At 46.1% G+C, this 23,431-nt stretch overlaps 1 protein-coding gene across 2 annotated transcripts; it reads right to left on the bottom strand.

Moving 5' to 3' along the window:
• Positions 1-1,839: 1,839 nt before the first annotated feature.
• Positions 1,840-21,000, bottom strand: LOC310701850 (TNF receptor-associated factor 1-like). 2 transcript variants are annotated; one of them, XM_083493300.1, is made up of 6 exons: positions 20,915-21,000; positions 11,969-12,035; positions 8,993-9,280; positions 6,858-7,035; positions 5,093-5,241; positions 1,840-4,102 (listed from the first exon to the last, which is right to left on the bottom strand). In XM_083493300.1, exons 1-6 carry the CDS (start codon positions 20,917-20,919, stop codon positions 3,884-3,886), a joined length of 906 nt encoding a protein of 301 aa, XP_083349426.1. In that variant the 5' UTR covers positions 20,920-21,000; the 3' UTR covers positions 1,840-3,883. The 2 variants fall into 2 exon arrangements, with proteins under 2 accessions (XP_083349426.1, XP_083349425.1); XM_083493299.1 differs by lacking the exon at positions 20,915-21,000 and adding an exon at positions 13,123-13,492.
• Between the last annotated feature and the right edge of the window lie 2,431 nt (positions 21,001-23,431).

The following is a 23,431-nucleotide window of genomic DNA, read 5'->3' as shown; positions in this document are numbered from 1 at the left end:
AGCTAAGTTCCTGAGCGTAAGGTATGTGGACTAAGCCCTCCTCAACACAGGGAGGTCCTGCCTTAATGGAATTAATGCAGTGTCTTTAACGGCTCAGAACGCAATGCCTGGAAACGATGCCTTATGAGGAACGGCTAAGGGAGCTGGGCATGTTTAGCCTGGAGAAGAGGAGGTTAGGGGGTGATATGATAGCCATGTTCAAATATATAAAAGGATGTCACATAGAGGAGGGAGAAAGGTTGTTTTCTGCTGCTCCAGAGAAGCGGACGCAGAGCAATGGATCCAAACTACAAGAAAGAAGATTCCACCTAAACATTAGGAAGAACTTCCTGACAGTAAGAGCTGTTCGACAGTGGGATTTGCTGCCAAGGAGTGTGGTGGAGTCTCCTACTTTGGAGGTCTTTAAGCAGAGGCTTGACAACCATATGTCAGGAGTGCTCTGATGGTGTTTCCTGCTTGGCAGGGGGTTGGACTCGATGGCCCTTGTGGTCTCTTCCAACTCTATGATTCTATGATTCTATGACCTCAAGGACCGCCTCTTTCCATATGAACCTACCGGGTCCCTGAGATCACCCTCTGAGGCCTTCTTTCATGTGCCTCCTCCTCGAGAGGTCCGGAGGGTGGCAACACGAGAACGGGGCCATCTCTGCAGTGGCTCCCCGTCTGTGGAATGCTCTCCCCGGGGAAGTTTGCCTGACGCCTTCATTATACACCTTTAGCCGCGAGGCAAAAACTTTCTTTTTTAACCAGGCCTTTGGCTGACCTGACCAACATCCTATACCCTTTTAAAATGTGGCTCTCTTTGGGGGGGGGGTTATTGTTTTTATTTTTATTTTAGATATTGTGATCTTTTGTGAACCGCCCTGAGGCCTCCGGGTATAGGGTGGTATATAAATTCAATAATAATAATAATAATAATAATAATAATAATAATAATAATAATATCCTTGGGGGGGAGGGATGATAATCACATCCTATTCCAGGTGTCACCTTGTAAGAATGTTGAATTTTGGACCCTATAACAGTAACCCTTTGCATTGTGTTGTTGTTATAGGTTCATCCACTTGAGAGGTAGGGGTGTGTGTGTGTGTGTGTATACGCACCAATGTGGTTGGCAACCTATTCCCACTAACAGCCATTTGGTTGCCCTGGCTCTGCGGAATAGCATTCCTGTTGAGATACGACAGGTGCCCAACTTCTGGGAATACCCAAAGACAGTTCTGTTGTGACAGACTTTCCCAGACAGATAACCGGGTCTTTACCACAAGTGTCTATGTTGCATGGTTTTAGCTGTGTGTGTATATTGCTATTTTTAAAGGAAAAAGAGGTGCCGGGATTCACCATGAACGACTCGCTTGTTCTCTTATAATGCCAATGGCGCCCACCTGAGAGGTGCCGGAATTGAGTTCCAGCTGGGAAAAAAGCCCTGCTGTTTCTGCGTTGTACATCTTCAGTGTACAGTGGTATCTCGGGTTACAGACACTTCAGGTTACTGACTCCGCTAACCCAGAAATAGTACCTCGGGTTAAGAACTTTGCTTCAGGATGAGAACAGAAATCGTGCAGTGGCGGCATGGCGGCAGCAAGAGGCCCCATTAGCTAAAGTGCTTCAAGTTAAGAACAGTTTCATGTTAAGAACAGACCTCCGGAACGAATTAAGTTCTTAACCTGAGGTACCACTGTACATTGGCTTGATATGGCTGTTGGAAGGAAAAAGATCAATAACAGTAATGAAAAACACTAATTTCAGTTCCTCTCTTTAAAGATTCCTGCCGGAAATTGTGTATTTCTGTGGTAGCTATCGAACGAGGCCTCGGCAAGTGAAAGGAGTTGGGGCCTGTTCTTTTTTTAAAAATTCATTTTTATTAAATTTTCCACTTTTACAATCCAATCAAATCACATTAAATATTCCAAATTATACATATCAAATAATCCAAATATTCTGCCAAATTATAATTTTTTTAATAGGACCTCCCATGCTTCAAGTTTGGAGGGTTCTCATCATCTCATACTTCTACTGCTTTTCATAGTCACTTCCAAAGGTTCTTCTAATTCTTTCTGTTGTTAACCTTCCTTCTTTCACAGTCTCTGAGTTGTTCCCACAAGCAAGTTAAAACAAGCAATGATGCGTTTCTGTGTGGGTTTTATGTCTATGATTCCCCTCTATTGTAGTGATCAGATGGGATCACTATGAGGAATTATAAAATATGCATCAAGCCGTTGTGTCCGCAATGAAAACATTGCGTTGACTGGGTTTGATTCATTGACAATAATTTCTGATCAAATCCCACAAGCCTCTCCATCTCTGCCATTTGATTTCTCTACACCTGACAGGCACGTATAAGCATTCTAAACACAGACTGGTTGTTCATCAGGCATCCTGGGTCATAAAGATAGTAGGTAGTTTCTTTGATGTAGCTATTGATAGTTTTGTTAAACTTAGGGCCAGGAAGAGAGTTCACAAAGAGATGTTAAATACTGCCATCCTGCCTCTCCTGTTCATGACCTCCAGGGTTTCCTAAAAGTATTCCTCCTTGCTTCCTATTTTAATTACTCTGGACTACTATGCATGCTCAAATTAGCTCTTTGTAGTTTTAACTTTTAACTTTGTCCCCACGTGTTGTTGTTTTTTAAATGCTCAGAGGAAATCTGATCGGTTCTTACGAACACTCTGTAAAAAGTTCTTTTGTGAATAAAACGAGGGTGGGAGAGAATTATTTATTATTATACGCACTCCTCCCAGAGTCTTGCTGGTCAAGCCTCGTGTGTATTTTATTAATCAGAGTCCAATCCTTCCTTGCTTTGGGAACGCTACATTCTATAAGTTCGCAGCATCTCCTCACACGCTGGTGTTTCTGCCAAATCAATCCAAAGGTCTTTTCGCGGCTGGCAGCTGCCATCTTCGCTCAGTTGTGATGAAATCAAATCTAAGCATTGGGGCCTGTTCTTAGCGCATCATGACTGCAGCACATCTTTTACAGTCTTTGTGATCATTATTATGATCATTATCCCATTGCCTGTCACACAAATGTGTTCCAGAGCAATTACGAATTTAGCAAGATGCAAATAATGGCAAAACGCATCAAGGCCACTTGGAAAAAACAAAAACAAAAAAACCTACAAATGCTCACCCATCGATACGTATAAAAAGCACAAATCCTACCCACCGTAGTACAAGGGAAATAGACCTCATATCTCAATACTTTAATGGCCAAAAGTTCTGGGCGCCTACAAACAAGACTGATGGTGCTATGCTGCGCATCCAAGGAGACCATCGTGTATTGTGGTCTTTTCGGGTAACTTGACAACCTCCCTGACTTTGCAGTCCTAAGAAGGCAAGGGAGAAGAGAACAACAACATTGAAGGCCTATCAGACCACCGGCAGGGCACAACAGCAGCTTGGTGGGTCGCTGGTTTCAGGTACAGCAGGCGGAAAACCAACAGGTGCAGTCTTGGCATGGTGCCACAGGGAGGGGGAAAGCTCTACCTGTTGAAATACTAGAATTAAGGCAGAAACACTCTTTTTTTTTAAGTTCACACCTTTCATCCGTGCCGCAACAGCCTGGATTTTACACGAAAGCGCTACACAGCTCTTGGAATAAAGTTTATAGAGCCTGCCATGTTTTGGGTGCTGAATTTACTTTCTTCCTCTTCGGATAGCACAGAGCGCTCGCTGCCCTGTCTTGCTAGCGTTTGGGGGGGGGGGACAGGGGAATCTTCCAAAGGTTTCCTTTTTTTTCTTTTTCCAGTCGCACCCCGTTTGAGAAGAGACTGTGGAGAATGCAGCAAAGAGTCCCTTTGGGCAGAGTTCCCTTTGGAAACGTGCCACCTCGGCCTCTCGGAGCAGCAGCCATATGGTAGGAAGGGCGAAAGTCGCCTGAAGTCTAAGCCTTTGTGTCTATCACAGCTTGAATGGCTAATGTGTCGTTACAGATATAGGTAGCCCCCGGGGCATGGAGCAAGTTCAAGGGGCAGAATTCGGGCAGGCCGCTGGCCACATTGGCTTCGCTCGTGGGGCGCTGGAAGGAGGATGAGGTCTCCAAGGGGCGGAAGGAGGTGGAGATGTGGCGCTTGTTGACTTGATCTAGGAGAGTGAAGGTGACCTGGGGGGGGGGGGAGAGGGCAAAAGAAGGCATGTTTCTCAATTGCAAATATCAAATCAATTGTAACGATCACAGCTTCTGAGTGGCCTTTCATAGTCGTTGGCAGTGTTAGATATATATGAGCTCATTGTCAAATGGAACCTTAAACCACAATGGCATGCCTAGGCACCGTCTTCCATGGAGTTTTTATTGTTATTATTATTATCATTTTTATACCGCTTTATATTTTGGGGGGGGGGGTGTCTCAAAGCGGTTTGCAAAAACATTGAAACATCAAGTGGAACAATCCAGAATAAAACCAAATCCAGCTTCAAGGAAAATATTTCAGATCCTGCTCTAAAAACGCAGCCACATTAGAAAAGAAACAATGATTTGATGTGCTATAAATATGCAACACCAGATGGCAGCAGAGAGCAGGAAAATTTTTAATACGCTTTTTTCCATAGGGTTTTTGTTTTGTTTTGTTATAGCAACTCCCCTCAGCTCCAGCTAGTCAGGGACGATGGGAACTGGAGTCTAGCAATGCTTGGAAGGTTACAGGCTCCACACCGCTGCCTTATGGTTCTTATTCGACTCTCCTATACCCCTAGTGGGACCATGTCACAGAGGGACACGGGTGGCGCTGTGGGTTAAACCACAGAGCCTAGGACTTGCCGATCAGAAGGTCGGCAGTTCGAATCCCCTCAACGGGGTGAGCTCCTGTTGCTTGGTCCCTGCTCCTGCCAACCTAGCAGTTCGAAAGCACCTCAAAGTGCAAGTAGATAAATAGGTCCCACTCCGGCGGGAAGGTAAACGGCGTTTCCGTGCACTGCTCTGGTTCGCCAGAAGCGGCTTAGTCATGCTGGCCACATGACCCGGAAGCTGTATGCTGGCTCCCTCGGCCAGTAAAGTGAGATCAGCGCCACAACCCCAAAGTCGGTCACGACTGGACCTAATGGTCAGGGGTCCCTTTACTTTACCTTTATACCCCAAGCACAAAAGCCCCCGTACCTTGTGCCGGAAAGGCCACTTGAGATGGAAGTCATGTTCTCCTCTCATCAGAACGAGGAAAAGCGAGAGGTGGGTGCCCGCTCCGGCCCCGTCTCCGTTCAGGAACAGCTTGAGGCAGAGTTTGTAACCGTAGCGACTGGTGTAAAACGCTTTGGGGGCAAAAGGGAAGGAAACAGGTGGCGTCAAAAAGATGGGCCTGTCATTGAAAGTCTACTCAATATTGATCCAGAGCAAATTCCAATGTGCATCATTGGCAGAGTAAAAACTGAAACACGTTGCAGGATTCCCCCAAAATACAGTGGTACCTCTGGATGCGAATGGGATCCGTTCCAGAGTCCCATTTGCATCCTGAAGCGAACGCAAACCGCGACTGCGCGGGTCACGATTAACCGCTTCTGCGCATGCGCGTGACATCATTTTGAGCGTCTGCGCATGCGTGAGCGGTGAAAACCGGAAGTAACGCATTCCGTTACTTCCATGTCGCCGCAGAGTGCAACCCGAAAACACTCAACCTGAAGCACATTCAACCCAAGGTATGACTGTAGACCAGAGACAATTATATTTCATCCAGCAGAGCTTTACTGAAGGCAAATGAGCATAAAGGTCACAAATCCAAAACATTCAGGCTTGCCACTGTCCATAAGAAATCCAGTTGCAGCAGACTTAACTTAAACTTACAATAGGTCTAAACCTTAACACCAAGCACCAAGCATGCTATGTACAGAACACCATACCAGAAGGAAGAGAGAGAGAGAGAGAGAGAGAGAGAGAGAGAGAGAGAGAAAGAAAGAAAGAAAGAAAGAAAGAAAGAAAGAAAGAAAGAAAGAAAGAAAGAAAGAGAAAGGTGAAACCCAGGCTCCTTCTGGCCTATTTTTATAGTCAGCGTGACCTTGACAGAAGAGGTAGCAGAACCTGTTTAGGCCACCTGTACTCAGCTTCTCCGAAAGAATAACTCAAACATCACGAGCCTTCTGCTTGTTTCTTTCACACAGAGAAGCTTCCAGAACCCTCTTGAATTAAGTAGAATAGGAAAGATCTCTACACATCAGATCAATACTTTCTGCACTAAGAATTGCAAACTGACAGGGTTATGGCACCCGAGTGGATAAACTTGGTTTGTCCCAAGCTGGGCTGGAGATGGAGAGGCACCATTGGTGCTGACTCACATCCCTGCCTTGCATCTCCCAAGTTGTATTTGAGAATGTTGTATTATTTTACTGTTGTTAGCCGCTCTGAACCCGGCTTCGGCTGGGGAGGGCGAGATATAAATAAATTTTTTTTATTATTATTATTAACATCAAGGCCATGTTCACACCACAGTCATGGCTTCCCCCATAGGATTCTGGGAGTTGTAGTTTTGTTAAGGGTCCTGGGTGTTGTTGGGGAACCCCTATTCTCCTCCCAGAGATACAGTTCCCAGAGTGGTTGAAGAAGAAGAAGAGTTTGGATTTGATACCCCGCTTTATCACTACCCTAGGGAGTCTCAAAGCGGCTAACATTCTCCTTTCCCTTCCTCCCCCACAACAAACACTCTGTGAGGTGAGTGGGGCTGAGAGACTTCAAAGAAGTGTGACTGGCCCAAGGTCACCCAGCAGCTGCAGGTGGAGGAGCGGGGAAGCGAACCCGGTTCCCCAGATTACGAGTCTACTGCTCTTAACCACTACACCACAGTTTAAGAACTGGCCCCTCTTCACAGGGGACGTTCTTACAAAACCAGAACCCCCCTTTGCATTTCTGTCCTCCTCGCGCTTTCAGGTCAACTCACTAGGGGAATACAGGGCAGGCCTGTTTCCTGTTTGCACCTCCTGCAGTCTGAGTCCCATCTCGGGGACTTTCCAAAAGAAACACCCATCGTACGTGGTTTGCTCCAAGACTTGGAGGCGGGATGCTAAGTTGCTGATCATCACATCCTTCAGGGTTAAGAGGGAGTCTTGTTGTTGCACCTGGAAGGAAATGAACGGAGTATTGTGAGGAAGCTGCCGTCTGTTTGAGTGCGAGGTGAACAGAACATAAAGCAAAAATGCTCATAGGGACATGAGAGGAGCTGCCTCAGACCATCTCAGTATTGTCTACACCAGGGTTCCCCAAACTTGGGTCTCCAGCTGTTTATGGACTACAACTCCCATCATCCCTAGCTAGCAGGACCAGTGGTCAGGGATGATGGGAACTGCAGTCCAAAAACAGCTGACTGGCAGCAGTTCTCTAGCCCTAACTAGAGGTGGTGGGCAAAATTTGTGCTCTGTCACTGAGCTCAAGGCTCTTCCTCCAAGTCTTTTGCATCAAATTATTCATACCTTCAGCAACGGAGGAATGGAGGAAGCTGCCTAATGCAGTCATATCATTGTTTCATCTGGACCAGTGTTTTGCAAAATAGTAATAATAATAATAATAGCCCTGCGCTACTCTATAAATTTCTGGAAACCAGACATTTAAATAGCAGCATAAGAGTGTTTGCAAAAGGACTTCAAAGCACAGTGTCACCTGGTACCACTAAGTGCCAGGTGATTGACAGGTGAGCAGCCCCACCCACCTGTCAAATTTGACCCTCCAGGCATGGGAAGATAAGGCTCCTCAGCCTGCTGATGTAGCGGAGCTGCTTTGAGTGTTCCAGTTGTGCCCTTATCAATGCTAAGGAATAAACCCTACACAAATCTGGAATGGAGTCCCTAAGGTGGTTGAATATGTGCCTTGTACGCCTCCTTTCGGCAACTTCTGCAGCCCAGCTGGTGCCAAAACTCTTGTTCTTATTTCCTTTGGACCACAGCAAGGCTGAGAGCAGGGACTTGTCATCTGGCCAGCCCAGGACCTCCATACACACTGCCCAAGTTTGCGTTCCAAAAAGGTCACTTTGCTAACGCAGCCGTTTGACTTCACCCCCGGAGACACACTCCATTGTTTCCTAAGACAGATGGATGCCAACAAACGCTATATAACAATGGATGTACCGTGCTATATTAGAAGCAAAAAAACTTGTTTTGATAAACTGGAAGAGCCGCAAAAAGATTCCATTGAGCACACGGATTGATAATATGGACAGATTAGCTACATACGAACGAATCGCATGTCGACGCAAATTAAGACTGGATAAATATGAAGAAATCCGGAAGCGATAAGGCGGATAGTGGTGGGAAGTGGGGGCGGGGAGGGCGGAGAGAGAGGTGGGGAAATATTGTTAAAAAGGTGTAGTCATAGGTATATCAACGTATTCAAATCTGAAATGTCAAATTGTGTTATTAGTGTTATGGTGGTTTTTGTTGTATGTGCTTTTGCGGTTGTTGTTTGTATTGAAAAAATGATTAAATAATTTTTTAAAAAACCAAACAAAACAAAATGCTAAATAACATTGCAGAAGGTCTGTTGTGGGGACAAGTGCATCCTTCTAGATATGGCCAGATATCCAGTTTACACCAGCATAGCCAATGGTCAGGGAACAAGGGAGTCATAGCCCAAGAAAATCTGCAGGCCCATAGGCTCCCTGTTCCTACTCCAGTGTTTCCTGAGAGTGAATCCTAGTCTTTCCAAGCTGCGGTCTGCATGAGACTTAGAATCATAGAATCATAGAATCATAGAGTTGGAAGAGACCACAAGGGCCATCGAGTCCAACCCCCTGCCAAGCAGGAAACACCATCAGAGCACTCCTGACATATGGTTGTCAAGCCTCTGCTTAAAGACCTCCAAAGTAGGAGACTCCACCACACTCCTTGGCAGCAAATTCCACTGTCGAACAGCTCTTACTGTCAGGAAGTTCTTCCTAATGTTTAGGTGGAATCCTCTTTCTTGTAGTTTGGATCCATTGCTCCGTGTCCGCTTCTCTGGAGCAGCAGAAAACAACCTTTCTCCCTCCTCTATGTGACATCCTTTTATATATTTGAACTTTTATATATTTGAACTTTCTCCTACCTTCTCCTCCAGGTAAAGGATCCTGGCCATGGCTTCTCCGAGGGCATTTGCAGGGGCCTCCTCTCTCCTGCCCAGCTCCCGACTCAAAACCGAGACAATGTTCTCCAACGTCTTCTGCCGTGTTTCCAGCTCGCCCAGCTTCTGCTCACACGGAAGGTCAGACTTTAGCCTCTCCCACAGCTTGTCCAGACCCGATAACTGTTGCAAAGCCCCGAGCAGGTGAGAGTGCTGGGACGCCATGCTTCCACCTACTTGTTCGTCGTGAGCCTGCTGATATCGAAGGCTAACCTGCAGGAGAGCATCGCCCATTGTCATTTTGTTGTGTTTTTTTAAAAAAGTATTTTTATTAAGCAATTTCAGCATAACAAAATATCAGTCCACATAATCAATCACATTATTTCCCCCCCTTCCCTCCCACCAAGGACTTCCCTCAGCTCCCATCTCTGATTTCTTTGCACATTTTGTTCTCTGCATATTATAAAATTGTACATATCCTTGCCTTATCTGTCCTGTGTTCAACTAATAAATTTGTGGGTGTTTATTCAAAACCTGTCCAAATAATTTTGTTGACTTTTTAAGTAATTTGTAAAAAGTTTCCATTCTCCCTTGACGTCACTGTTGTCCTTTTCACGCAGTTTATATGTCAATTTGGCCAATTCCGCATAGCTTATCAATTTTTCTTGCCACAGTTCTTTCGTTGGGATTTCCTCATTCTTCCATCCTTGTGCTAACAAGACTCTTGCCGCTGCTGTAGTATACACAAATAAGTTCTTTATTTTTCTTGGCAGGTCTTGTCCTACAATCGCTAACTAAAATGTTTCTGGTTTTTTTTTTACAAATGTCAAATTAAACATTTTTTTCAATTCATTATATATCATTTCCCAGTTTTTTTAACTTCTCTGCATTCCCACCCCATATGATAAAAAGTCCCTTCTTTTTCTTTACATTTCCAACATGTGTTTGACCCAGTTTTATACATTTTTGCTATCTGTACTGGTGTTCTATACCATCTATACATCATTTTCATATAGTTTTCTTTCAAAAGAGAACAGTCTGCAAATTTTAAAACTATTTTCCTCAGTTTTCCCCAGTCCTCAAATTGTATATTATGTCCTATATATTGTGCCCATTTGATCATGGCTAATTTGACCTCCTCATCTTTTGTTTCCCATTCTAGCAAGATACTACAGTGGTACCTCGGGTTAAGAACTTAATTCGTTCTGGAGATCCATTTTTAACCTAAAACTGTTCTTAACCTGAGAACTTTAGCTAATGGGGCCTCTGTACTCATCCTGAAGCAAAGTTCTTAACCTGAGGTACTATTTCTGGGTTAGTGGAGTCTGTAACCTGAAGCGTCTGTAACCCGAGGTACCACTGTATATGCTTTCTTCAGCAGCTTCACTTTTTCTATAACTTCCTTTTGAAATCTAGAAGTTGTATAACTAAACCCTTTCTTGTTTTTGTTTTTTTAATATTTTATTAAGGGTTTTCTTGTTTTACAGTGTAAGTGTAATGCCTCGTATTTTTCCCCCCATATAACATTTTTACAAATCCGTTTCATTTGTTGAGGCATTAGGGGGAGAAGAAAAAAAGGGGGGGGAAGGAAAGGGGGTGGAGGGAGGGGAGATGGATGGGGGTGGGGTCGGGTAGCGGTGTTTCTATTATGCTCAATGTATGTAGAGTTTGGTGTCAGCGTGCTTGTGTTGTTCACTTGTGTTCCTTTGGTGGTGAGAGAGGTTGGGGTTGTCTTCCTTGTACATCTCATGTAATTGTCTATAGTGTAACCAACTCTGAAAACGATCTTTTATTTCCTCATAATCTTTTAATTTCCTTCTTGATCCTTCAGCAAATCTCTATAGGTAGTGGAGGGAGGGGAGATGGATGGGGGGGGAATCCCTTTTTCGCCAAGCGGTTAAAGTAACGAAGCTTCAATTGGTGAAGTAATAATTATAATAATAATTTATTATTTATACCCCGCCCATCTGGCTGGGCTTCCCCAGCCACTGTCTTTTGTTCTATTTTTTGTCCACCAAGGTGTTTTTTTGTTCTATTAGATCTTTATATCTCTCCCACACCCTCATTAGTGGCAAGATGGCTCCTGCCTCTCTCCAGCTGTAGAGCGGCCATGGGCGCTGCTTGCACGCCATCCACACTGGCTGCCTCTCGCACAGCGACCATATGGGATTCTGCGCATGCGCACTCCATACGGTCTGCCCTGTACCAGGTGCCGGATAGGGTTCCTCCGCAACTGCCTACAGCCATTCATTTGTGTTCGCAGGGAGGAGAAGTCTATCTATCTATCTATCTATCTATCTATCTATCTATCTATCTAATCTGTTATGTATTCAGTGGTTTGTGTTTGCCTGAGCTTGAGTCTGGACTATGGATTCTGAGCCCCTGTGTTCTGATTCAATACAGGAGATCCAATCACAGAACATTTCAGGATTTGGGTCTCTGCCTCTGGCCCTTAAACTCTGACTTATGATTTCCAGCTTGGAAGTTTGGTCAGCCAATCACGTTGGGAGTGGGAGTGGCCCAGGCCTTCAGAAATGTCTATAAGCAGTTGCTTTGCCCCTGTTGTCCAGTTCTGTTTGTTCAATAAAGGTTCTTGCTGTTATCACTGAGTCTTGTCTCGTGGGGACCCATCTGCACCTACGCCTACCTATAGCCAGTGTGGTGTAGTGTAGTGGTTAAGAGCGGTAGTCTCTTAATCTGGGGAACCGTGTTCGCGTCTCCACTCCTCCACATGCAGCTGCTGGGTGACCTTGGGTTAGTCACACTTCTCTGAAGTCTCTCAGCCCCACAGAGTGTTTGTTGTGGGGGAGGAAGGGAAAGGAGAATGTTAGCTGCTTTGAGACTCCTTTGGGTAGTGATAAAGTGGGTTATCATATCCAAACTCTTCTTCTTCTACCTACCTACCTACCTACCTACCTACCTACCTACCTACCTACCATCTATCATCTCCTTAAGACCCACCTTGTCAAAATGGGTGAGGAGCTCAATTCCTTTCTCCTTCAGGCATTCCGGTGAGGACATTTCACAGCTGCAAGGCAAGAAAGTAAAGAAAAGAAAGGTCAAGACCACTCCCACCAACTCAGGCCTACATAGTCCAATATCCTGCTTCTCACAGTGGCCAACCTGATACTTTGAGCAAGACAGGAAGAAAATGCCCATCTCTTCTTGTCTGACAGTATGGGGCCTCTGAGGCTCCACTTAGCTCTCGTGGCCAGTGGCCAGCCTGGCCTGCATCAGCAACTGGTGCGGTGGCAGCAGGGCCAGCCCAAGACATTCTGTCGCCTGAGGTGAACCAAAAAATGGCGTCCCACCTCTCTGCCAGGGAAGAAGGGGACAACCTCCACTTCCCTCAGTGGAGTTAGGCTCCAGCCTTTTTTCTGGATCGAAAATTGCCGGACCTGTAGTATGTTCCCATCGATATTATGCGTCACCACCTCTCTACTACCCGTGTTGACAGTTGATATCTTTCCAGGGCTCTGGGAAGTTACCTCCATTGTTATGTTTGTTTCAGAACTGGTTTGAGGTTTCCTTCTCAGATATAGACTCGGGCTTTGCTTTGCTTGTTCCTACTTTGCCTTTCTCTTTACTGCCCCTTGAGGTGGATATATTTAAGCCCTAGAAGTCTTCCAAGCTAAACCCCTAGCACAGCTACTATATGGGTCTCAGATTTGGACCACTTTAGCACTTTGGAAGCTGCTCAATCAAAGTTTCTAAGGCATTTTTCCTGTACCGCCATGTGTCCCAAACGCATCATTGAGACTGGAGGCAAGTCTCCCTTCTGTAGAAGTACAGACTTGGCAAAGAACTCTTAACTTCTGGCTCAAATCCCCCCCGGTTTACTATCCCTGGTACTTCAAGACTCTCATAAAAGTGCCTGGCTTAAAACCGTCTATCAAAAACTCTTGTGTCCTATCCCCACAACACCTACTCACCATGGGCCCTACTAAAGCAAACAGTCTAACTGGTCAACGTCTAAAAGATATCGAGCATCAGAACAACCTGGCCACTCTAAGGAAATTCTGCCCTTGGTATGTTCATTTTCCACCCCTCCGTTTTGATTCCCTGGCCCCATATCTGCACAAACTTCTTGTCCCAAAATACAGACGTGCTTTTACACTTGCAAGACTGGATGTTTTGCCATCTGCGGTGCTTGAGGGTCGTTTCCAAAAGATCCCGTCTGAGAAACGTCTTTGCCCCTGTGGAGATGGTAGCACCGAAACAGCGGCACACGTCCTCCTGTCTTGTACTCTCTACAAAGACCTGAGGAACGAGATCATCACCCCACTTGTACTAACCATCCCAGGGCGCTCAACCACTGCCACAATGTCCTTTCTACTAGCAGATCAAAATGAGCAGATAACAGCAAAGGTTGCTAGGTTCGTAGCCGGGGCAATCAGAATAAGGGCCACTAACTGACGGCTGATTCAGGACTTTACACTTTGCTCTTATATCAAATTTTGTTTTCTGCGCACACTGTAATGTTTTACTGTTGCTATGGCCATTGGCTAATGCGAATAAAGTTTTATCTATCAATAGAGTTAGACTGCCAGGCGTGTTGCCAGATTCCTTTCCGTTCAGCCGCTGCCAGAGGTTTTTAACTGCCACAAGCGCAGTATAGTGTAGATCCTCTGCAAATGATTACAGCCATTTTGCATCCCCTCCCTGGCTCCCACTGTTGCACCTGGGAGTCTCGCTTTGGGTTCCCCCTTGTTTTTAGTTACTCAGGCTGCAGTTCAAACATTCTGGGTTTCCCCCAACATTCCTGCCAGTCATGCGAGGAGATCACAGTTTCTCCCCCCAGACGCAGTCAACGTTTATTCCACTCAGCTTTGTCACCGGATGACATCAAGTGTCAGGGATTTTTTTTTTCCTGTGGTCAGGGGGGAGAGAGCCCCAGGGGAACCCCACTTCTGAGATGTGCAGGGGAGGGGAAGCAGTGGGTGGCTGGATGGATGGATGGAGGCAGTGGCAAAATGTAATTCCCCAGCTTTCAGGAAGAAGAAAGGGCCTCATGCAAGCTGAGAATGGCACAGAGGCATTTTCCAGAGTGGGAAGGGGGAGAGTCTCTCGGACCACGTTTACGGCCATACACTTAAAGTGCCGTGATGCCACTTCTATTACCGTATTTTTCGCCCTATAGGACGCACTTTTTCCCCTCCAAAAATGAAGGGGAAATCTGGGTGCGTCCTATGGGGCGAATGCAGGCTTTCGCTGAAGCTTGGAGAGCGAGAGGGGTCTGTGCGCACCGACCCCTCTTGCTCTCCAGGCTTCAGGAAGACATCCGCATCCTAGGCAGCCCTGCGGGAGGTCCCGCAGGGCTGTCTAGGCTGCGGATAGCAGCCTGCCGCCCAGTGCGAGGGGCGCCGTGAAGCAGAGCGCCCCTTGCGCCGGGCAGACATCCGCAGCGTGGGGAGCCCTGCAGGAGTTCCCCGCAGGGCTCCCCACGGTGCGGATAGCAGCCTGCCACCCGGTGCGCGAGGCGCAGAGCGCCCCACGTGCCGGGCAGACACCGGCCAGCCCCACAAGCTTGGGGGACAGCAGGGAGGCGCAGCGCCGCCATCCCGCTGTTCCTCAACCTGTTTCGGTTTCCCCGACCTGGTTTTGGGGGGGAAATAAAGGGAAAAATAATTTCCTTTATTTCCCCCCCAAAAAACTAGGTGTGTCCTATGGGACGGAGCATCCTATGGGACGAAAAATACGGTTATTATTATTATTATTATTGATTCGTATGCCATCCTATACCCGTAGGCCAAAGTTACAATATATGAAGCACAAAATACACAATCAAAATAACAAAAGCACAAAATACAGGTTGAGTCTTTTAAAAGAAGTCCCGCGGAACATGTGCACTGTGTAGCCTCTTTTAAAGGACTCACCCTGTGCATAATCAGCATAATCCAAGCACAATCAAAATAATCCAAACAATTAACCATACAGTGGTACCTCGGGTTAAGAACTTAATTAATTCTGGAGGTCCGTTCTTAACCTGAAACTGTTCTTAACCTGAGGTACCGCTTTAGCTAATGGGGGTCTTCTGCTGTGGCTGTGCCCCCACGCGATTTCTGTTCTCATCCTGAAGCAAATAGACCTCTATTCCTCTCCCATTCCCAGAGCTTCCCGTGAATGTTAAACCACTCTGGGAATACCCAGCCCTGCGTGCTGTGGAAATGCTGAGGTTGAAACTTGCCCCCCTCCCACACTTAATTCAACTCCTAGCTTCGCCCCGGACTGCGGTTTCCAGCTGCAGTCTTGTCACACGAGGATTTGAACAATCGGCGGCGTTCCTTTGAGCATGTGCAAAGTATTTTCTCTTTGCCACCGTGTAGCCACTGGGAGTTCTTGCCAGGCAAAAGCATTCTTTCATTACCCAGGCTTTAGGCCCTTCATCCAAAGGATTTTAAAGTGTTTTGGGCCTCTTGTTGGTGGGACAGGTCTCATCAATTGCAATCCGTCCCAAATTTAGTTTTTGAGAAGGAGGAAGGAGGGGCAGAGCTGATCTTGCGGCCGTGCTCCCACTGAAAAGCTGTACAGTGGTCCCTCGGGTTACAGACGCTTCAGGTTACAGACTCAGCTAATCCAGAAATAGTACCTCGGGTTAAGAACCTTACCTCAGGATGAGAACAGAAATCGCGCGGCGGCGGCAGCGGGAGGCCCTATTAGCTAAAGTGGTACCTCTGGTTAAGAACAGTTTCAGGTTAAGAACGAATTAAGTTCTTAACCCGAGGTACCACTGTACCTGTAAATTCTGGCTTAGATGTGGATATTTTAGGAGGAAAGGAGAGCGAAGGACATAACTGCAGGTGCTCCAAAACCATTTTCTTTTTCTTTCGGACATTTATGTCCTGCCTTTTTCCATCATAAAATTCAAGGTTGTATGCATGAGTTTCCCAGGCAGTCTCCCCATCCAAGCTCTGACTGGACACAAACCCCTTTAAGCTTCAGGGAGGCAGCTGTCGCCAGCGCTGCTGGTGTAGTGGTATCATGCAAGATTCCCATTCTTGCGACCCGGGTTCGATTCCCGGGCAGCGCACAAAGCATTTTACGGTTGGTTTTTTTTGGGGGGGGGCGGATGGACGACTAAGCAAGGTAGCTGTCATTGTGGGTCCTCAAAGCATGCCCCCTCTTTATCCCACAGCTGAGTCATGCCACCGAAGGCAGTCTCTTGGGCCTTTGAGGGGCAGTAGGTCACTGGTAGGCAGCTCTGTTTAGGGAAGTTTTTAAATATTTAATGCTGTACTGTTTTTAACATTTGATTGGGAGCCGCCCTGAGTGGCTGGGGAAACTCAGCCAGATGGGTGGGGTATAAATTATTATTATTATTATTATTATTATTATTATTATTACTGGTAGATCATCTCTTTTGCATGCAGGTTCTATTCCTGAAATCTGCCACAGGCAGCTCAGTTGGCTGGAGCATGGTGCTGATAATGCCAACATTGCAGGTTTGATCCTCATAGGGGAAAGTCGAACTTTTATCATATTTTTTATCGTGTTTTCAATACTCTGTAGGGAGCTGCCCAGAGCGGCTGGGAAACCCAGCCAGATGGGCGGGGTATAGATAATAAATTATTATTATTATTATTATTATTATTATTATTATTATTATTATTACAGTGGTACTTCGGGTTACAGACTCTGCTAACCCAGAAATATTACCCTGGGTTAAGAACTTTGCTTCAGGATGAGAACAGAAATTGTGTGGCGGCAGCGGGAGGCCCCATTAGCTAAAGTGGTGCTTCAGGTTAAGAACAGCTTCAGTTTAAGAACGGACCTCCGGAACGAATTACGTACTTAACTCGAGGTTCCACTGCCTTGCAGGGGGTTGGACTAAATGAATGAATGAATGAATAAATTTATTACGGTCATAGACCAGAAGAAAAGGAAAAAAACATAAAAGGCAGCAATGATTTACAAGGGAATGATGGTGTCAATTAAAAATTGTAAAATTATACATAAAAACAATACACATATACACACACACACACACCCCACACACATATACATACTCATATATGCACTACAGTATATGTATGGGCTTAAAAAAAGGGGGGGGCTTATCCAGGGGTCAGATCTTTTACTTTTTTACAGCTAATGCCCTCCGCTTGATCGCGGCCGCAGAAAACTTGGCCACTTTCAGTGTTACTTCTGGGTTTTTGTCTCCTAGTAGGATTTTCAGCCGCTGAGATTCAGATCGACCTGGAAATTTCTGAACGATAGGGGAGATAAACAGTAACCTGATATCCCCGTAAAGGTCGCAGTGTAACAGCACATGTGAAGCCGTTTCCACCTCCTTCAGACCACATGGGCAAACTCGTTCAGCATAGGGTGTGCCCTCGTATCTGCCCTTTAGTAAGGCAGATGGCAATACATCAAATCTGGTAAGGGTAAATGCCCGCCTATATTTTGCGATTTGTAGGTCCAGCAGATATGGGGTTAGATTAAACCCTTTTCCATAGTCTTGGATATCTGGATATTTATCTATCTTGCTCATATGGTCCTGAAGCTCTACATCTCCTATTCGCTGGCTCACCATCATTTTAGCCTTTTCAAAGCCTGAGGCTATGAGTTCTTGTGGGGAAAGCCCCAGGCCCCTCAATTTTTCATAAAGCGACAATCTCCATTTAGACTGGAACGGGTCTAGTAGAGTCAATGGAGCCACTCCCACTGGGAAAAATATGAGTTTTAGCCAGAAGTGAATCTTCAGGATCCATATCCTGGCATTAATAGGGAGTTGGCCTACCTCCAGCCTAATGGCAGTGTTAGAGACACAGGTAGGTAACCCTAGTAGGGAACGATAAAATTTAGTTTGTACAGATTCCAGGGACTTGAGTTTTTGACAATTAAATATCTGGGTGCCATACATCAATTGTGGAAGTATTTTTGCAACAAAGACCTGGGAGGCAGCAGGAACATATTGACCTCCTTTTCTGTAAAAGAATCTTATGATAGCTCTGGAAGATCTTTGCGCATTTACAATGGAATTCTTAATCTGATGGCACCAAGATCCCTTCTCATCAAAAATTATTCCAAGATATCTAAAAGATGTTACTTGCTCAATAGGTTGGTTATTAATTTTCCATTTATGTCGGAGTTTTCTCTTGGAGAACACCATAATTTTTGATTTAGTGTAATTTATTATTAGGTGTTCAGCTTCGCAATACTCTGTAAGAGCTCGTAAAAGTTTTCTTAGACCCACACAAGAGAAGGAAATAAGTGCCGCATCATCTGCGTACAAAAGGACCGGGATTGGTGTATTATTTAGATTTGGGGAATGAGTACTTGCTTCCTCCATCTTTCCGACTAAGGAGTTTATATAGAAGTTAAAAAGAATAGGGGCAAGAACACAGCCTTGCTTGACACCATGGGAACTTTGGATTTCCTTTGATAGGTTCCCATAACAGTCGCATCTAACACGGATCCGAGTATTTTCATGTAGTCTACGGATAAGAAGCAAAAGACGTCTATCGATGTTTGTGACATTTAGTTTTTCCCAAAGTCTGTGCCGGGGTATCGAGTCGAAGGCTGATTTGAAATCTATAAAGGCTACATAGAGAGAGCCTCCTTTCTTTGAGGTGTATTTCTCCACTAGATGTTGCAATACCAATCCTTGGTCTAGAGTTGATCTATGTGCCCTGAAGCCAGCCTGGGCTTCCTTTAGGATGTGCTCCTGTTCCAGCCAGTCCGCAAACTTTTCACGTAAGTGAGTTGCATAAAGTTTGCTGATGATGCTTAAGAGACTGATTGGTCTGTAATTGGCTGGATCAAGTTTACAGCCTTTCTTGAATATGGGAACGATGATTGCCAATCCCCAGTCCTCTGGTATTATTGCTGTTTGATCTATGCTGGTGAAAAGGGTGGCAAGGACTGGGGCCCACCAGTCAATATTGGCTTTGAGAAGTTCAGGAGAGATGTTATCTGCTCCCGGGGCTTTTCTGTGTTTGAGTGCCTGAATAAGCCTCCTAATCTCCGCGACCGACACCGGAGGCCACTCATCACCTGCCGCACACTGTATTAGTGGCTGTGTCAAAGGCAGAGCTGAATATGAAGATTGGAAAAATGCCTCCCAAGTCCCTGCAGGTATAGTATACTCCACTTCTGAGGAAGTAGATCGCACTCCATTTGCTACCAGTCTCCAGAAGGTGGCCGAATCTCTCTCTCTGGATGCATCTATTAGGCATTTCCATTCTCTTTTCTGTGCCAGGAGTTTTTTGATTTTGATCAAAATTTTATAATTTCGTTTATCTTCAAACCAACCCGTGGGGAGTTGGGGTAAAGGACTAAATGATCCTCAGGGTTGCTTCCAACTCTACTATTCTGCGATTCTATGTCCCAGTAGGGCTGGGAGAAACTGCCGCTGAAAACCCCAGAGAACCACGAATACAGCAGAAAATGCTGAGTTGATGGACCAGTTGCCCAGGCTTCCCTAAGACACAGGCAGCTAAAAACTCCTGCCTTCCCACCCCGCTTCCCATCAAGAACATAAGAACACTGGATCAGGCCAAAGACCCCTTTGCTCCAGCAGCCTTCTTCTCACAGTGGCCAACCAGATAAAATAAGAGAATCATAGAATTGCTGGGTTTGAAGGGACCCCAGGGGTCATCTAGTGACTAGGATATTATAGCAAACTTTTTCAGCAGGGGGCCGGTCCACCGTCCCTCAGACCTTGTGGGGGGGCCGGACTATATTTTGGGGGGGAAATAATGAATGAATTCCTTTGCCCCATAAATAACCCAGAGATGCATTTTAAATAAAAGGACACATTCTACTCTTATAAAAACACGCTGATTCCCGGACTGCCCGCAGGCCGGATTTAGAAGGCAATTGGGCTGGATCCGGCCCCCGGGCCTTAGTTTGCCTACCCATGATCTAGTCCAACCCCCTACAGTGCAGAAATCTTTTCCCCAACACGGGGCTCAAACCCACAACCCGGAGGTCAAGAGCCTCTTCTTCTACTGGCTGAGCTATCCGGGGAAACCCGCAAGCGGGATTCAAGCACAAGACCCCTCTCCCTCGCCATGGTTTCCAGCAGAAGCCTGACTGCCACCGAGCATGAAGACAGAGCAATGGGCATTGCGGCTATTAGCCATGGATAGACGTATCCTCCGTGAATTCACCCAGTCTTCTTTTAAAGCCGTCCAAAATGGCGGCCATCGCTGCTTCATGTGGCAGTGAGTTCTGTAGTTCCGACTTTGAGACCCATGAAAGAAGCACTTTCTTTTATCTGTCCCGAATCTTCGAACCTTCAGCCTCGCTGGATGTTCACGAGGCCTAGCGTCGGGAGGGAGGGAGGTGAAAAAACTCTCTATGCTTACACAATGCTAGAAACCTCTACAGCGGTTCTCCACCTGTGGGTCCCCAGATGTTGTTGGACTACAACTCCCATCATCCCTGAGCTCTGGCCTTGCTAGCTAGGAGTGATGGGAGTTGTAGTTCTTTTTTAATTTTTTTAAAATTTCTAATTCACAAATAATTGCTTTTCCCATCACCATCCACCGCCCCTCACCCCACCTTTGTGTTAGACTTCCAATCTACTCAATTGCCATTTCTTTCCACTTCTATTGCTTTCTTTCACACACCTTTAACCTAATTTCATGCTTCGTTTTCTGTTACACGTTGTTATCCGTCTTACTTAGTATTTCAGTATTTAAAACGGAACTTGTTTATTCCAATAGGAGTTCTGAGTTCTGGAAGGTGTTTAAAGGATACTTGCAAAACCATATTGAAAAATCGGGAGTTGTAGTTCAAGATTACATTTGGGGACCCACAGTTTGAGAAAAGCTGCTAGAATGTCACCTGTCGCTTGCCTTTTCTCTCATCTGAAAAGTCACCCCTGCTGAAATCCATCCACCCTCCAGCCCTGAAAACAATGTTGTATGTCGCCTTCCCCTCCTGCCACCAACCATGTACCTCATTGTCTGCTTGGGTCCTGCAGATGCCCGTCATGTGCCTCTCTCTTTCTGAAGCTTTCTGGCTTCCCATCTGAAAGCAGGACGAAGTTTTTCCCCTCCCTTGGATGTACCCAAGCAGAGTGGGCAGGGAAAGCTGATTGGTTGGCCGCGGAGGCCGTCACAGCCGCTGGGTGGGGGAATCCCAGAGCCGGGGAGGAAGGCCAAGGTAAGTCATCATGCCAAATCAAAATCAGAACTGAAAACAAAGAGCGCTTTCGATATAACTTGCTTCAGAAGGGTGGTAAGTAACTCGTTGGGGGAAAGCCACAGACGTTGCATGCCGAATTGCAGAATCACAGAGTTGGAAGGGACCCCTCGAGGTCATCCATTCCAACCCCCTGCAACTAACGCATAATAATAATAATAATAATAATAATAATAATAATAATAATAATATATTATTATTATTATTATTATTATTATTATTATTATTATTATTTATACCCCGCCCATCTGGCTGGGTTTCCCCTGCCACTCTGGGCGGCTTTCAACAGAATATTAAAATACAATAGTCTATTAATCATTAAAAGCTTCCCTAAACAGGGCTGCCTTCAGATGTCTTCTAAAAGTCAGGTAGTTGTTTTTCTCTTTGACATCTGGTGGGAGGGCGTTCCACAGGGCGGGCGCCACTACTGAGAAGGCCCTCTGCCTGGTTCCCTGTAGCCTCACTTCTCGCAATGAGGGAACCGCCAGAAGGCCCTCGGCGCTGGACCTCAGTGTCCGGGTAGAACGATGGGGGTGGAGACGCTCCTTCAGGTATACTGGACTGAGGCCATTTAGGTCTTTAAAGGTCAGCACCAACACTTTGAATTGTGCTCGGAAACATACTAGGAGCCAGTGTACGGTAGGTCTTTCAAGACCAGTGTTATATGGTCTCGGCGGCCGCTCCCAGTCACCAGTTTAGCTGCCGCATTCTGGATTAGTTGTAGTTTCCAGGTCACCTTCAAAGGTAGCCCCACATAGAGTGCATTGCAGTAGTCCAAGCGAGAGATAACTAGAGCATGCACCACTCTGGCGAGACAGTCTGCGGGCAGGTAGGGTCTCAGCCTGCGTACCAGATGGAGCTGGTAGACAGCCGCCCTGGACACAGAATTGACCTGCACCTCCATGGACAGCTGTGAGTCCAGAATGACTCCCAGGCTGTGCACCTGGTCCTTCAGGGGGCACAGTTACCCCATTCAGGACCAGGGAGTCCCCCACACCTGCCTGCCTCCTGTTCCCCCCAAAACTGCTCCTTTTCCCAAGAGCATGTATAGAGTCCTTATGTAGGTTCTGTATTGGTCGGAGAAAATAACAGAGGCCAACCAGAGAATATTGAGAAGCAAAGCAGCTAGTAATCCTGATCTTTATTAAAGCTGTTGCAACAGGGTCTCAACTCCCTGCGCCACGCAGGAGGGAGGAGGAACCCAGAACATTGGTGTGCAAGCTCTTATACAGACTTTTGAAATTGCCCACCCTGTAGCCCAAGACCACCCCTCTGAAACATCATACATACATCACAGAGGGAGGCGGTCAAGAGCAGAGGAGGTGGTCTACAGCAGAAATTCTGTCTGCCAGATACCTGATAATGGTCACTGATTGCACTTTCTGGGCAGTCTGGCCATTCTTTTGTGATGGTAAATACTCAGTTCCTGAATCTCTTACGCATATTGATAGTGTGCTCAGCTGAACAGATACTTGCCAGACTGTATTAGAAAAGGGAGGTGTAAGCCCTCAGTTGGCAACCTTAAGTTTACTCACCCCCTCACCTGCCTGGGCCAGCTGTGAACCGGGTAAAATATAAATATCTCCAGGATCGAGAAGGAGGAAGGTGGGGAAAGTCCCTCAGGTCAGAAAAGCAGAAGCAGGAAGTGAGAAAAGGAAGCTTCGGTGGTAAATTTCAGGTGATCTTTCGTCCCCCATCTGTTGCCACGTTTGCTGTCATCATCGTATGACCTACTTGTCGACCAGAGGGACTCCCCGCCCCAGGACAACTGCAAATTTCCAGGCCCTGCTGAAACACACATGCCTACGTTCTGTGTTGAGCTGGGGGACAGGGAGGAAACTCTCGACCACATGGAAAGAAAATCTTAAAGGGAGTCAAGAAACCCCCATTGTGGTAATATATTGTGGTCAGCAATGAGTTAGTTGTGGGCAGAAGGTGAACTTCTAGAGGAGATGCTGTAACCAGACAGTCTGAGTCCCTGAATCCTAAGCATCTAATAACAGCAACAAGAAGGGAGATTTTCCCCCCTCGAAAGCCGTGCTTCTTAACATGTTTTGGGTCATGGACTCCTTTGAGAATCTGGTGAAAGCTATGGACACACACACACACACACACACACACACACACACACACACACACACTGCAAATAGATACTGTGATAAGAATTTTAAAGTCTTCTTGTTGTTGTTGTTTAGTCGTTTAGTCATGTCCGCCTCTTCTTGACCCCATGGACCAGAGCACGCCAGGCACTCCTGTCTTCCACTGCCTCCC

This window comes from Podarcis liolepis (genome assembly GCF_965112155.1).
Source record: "Podarcis liolepis genome assembly, chromosome: 2".
Classification (NCBI taxonomy): Eukaryota; Metazoa; Chordata; class Lepidosauria; order Squamata; family Lacertidae; genus Podarcis; species Podarcis liolepis.
The sequence above is the reverse complement of the archived record's forward strand: the minus strand, read 5'-3'. Positions and strand labels throughout refer to the sequence as shown.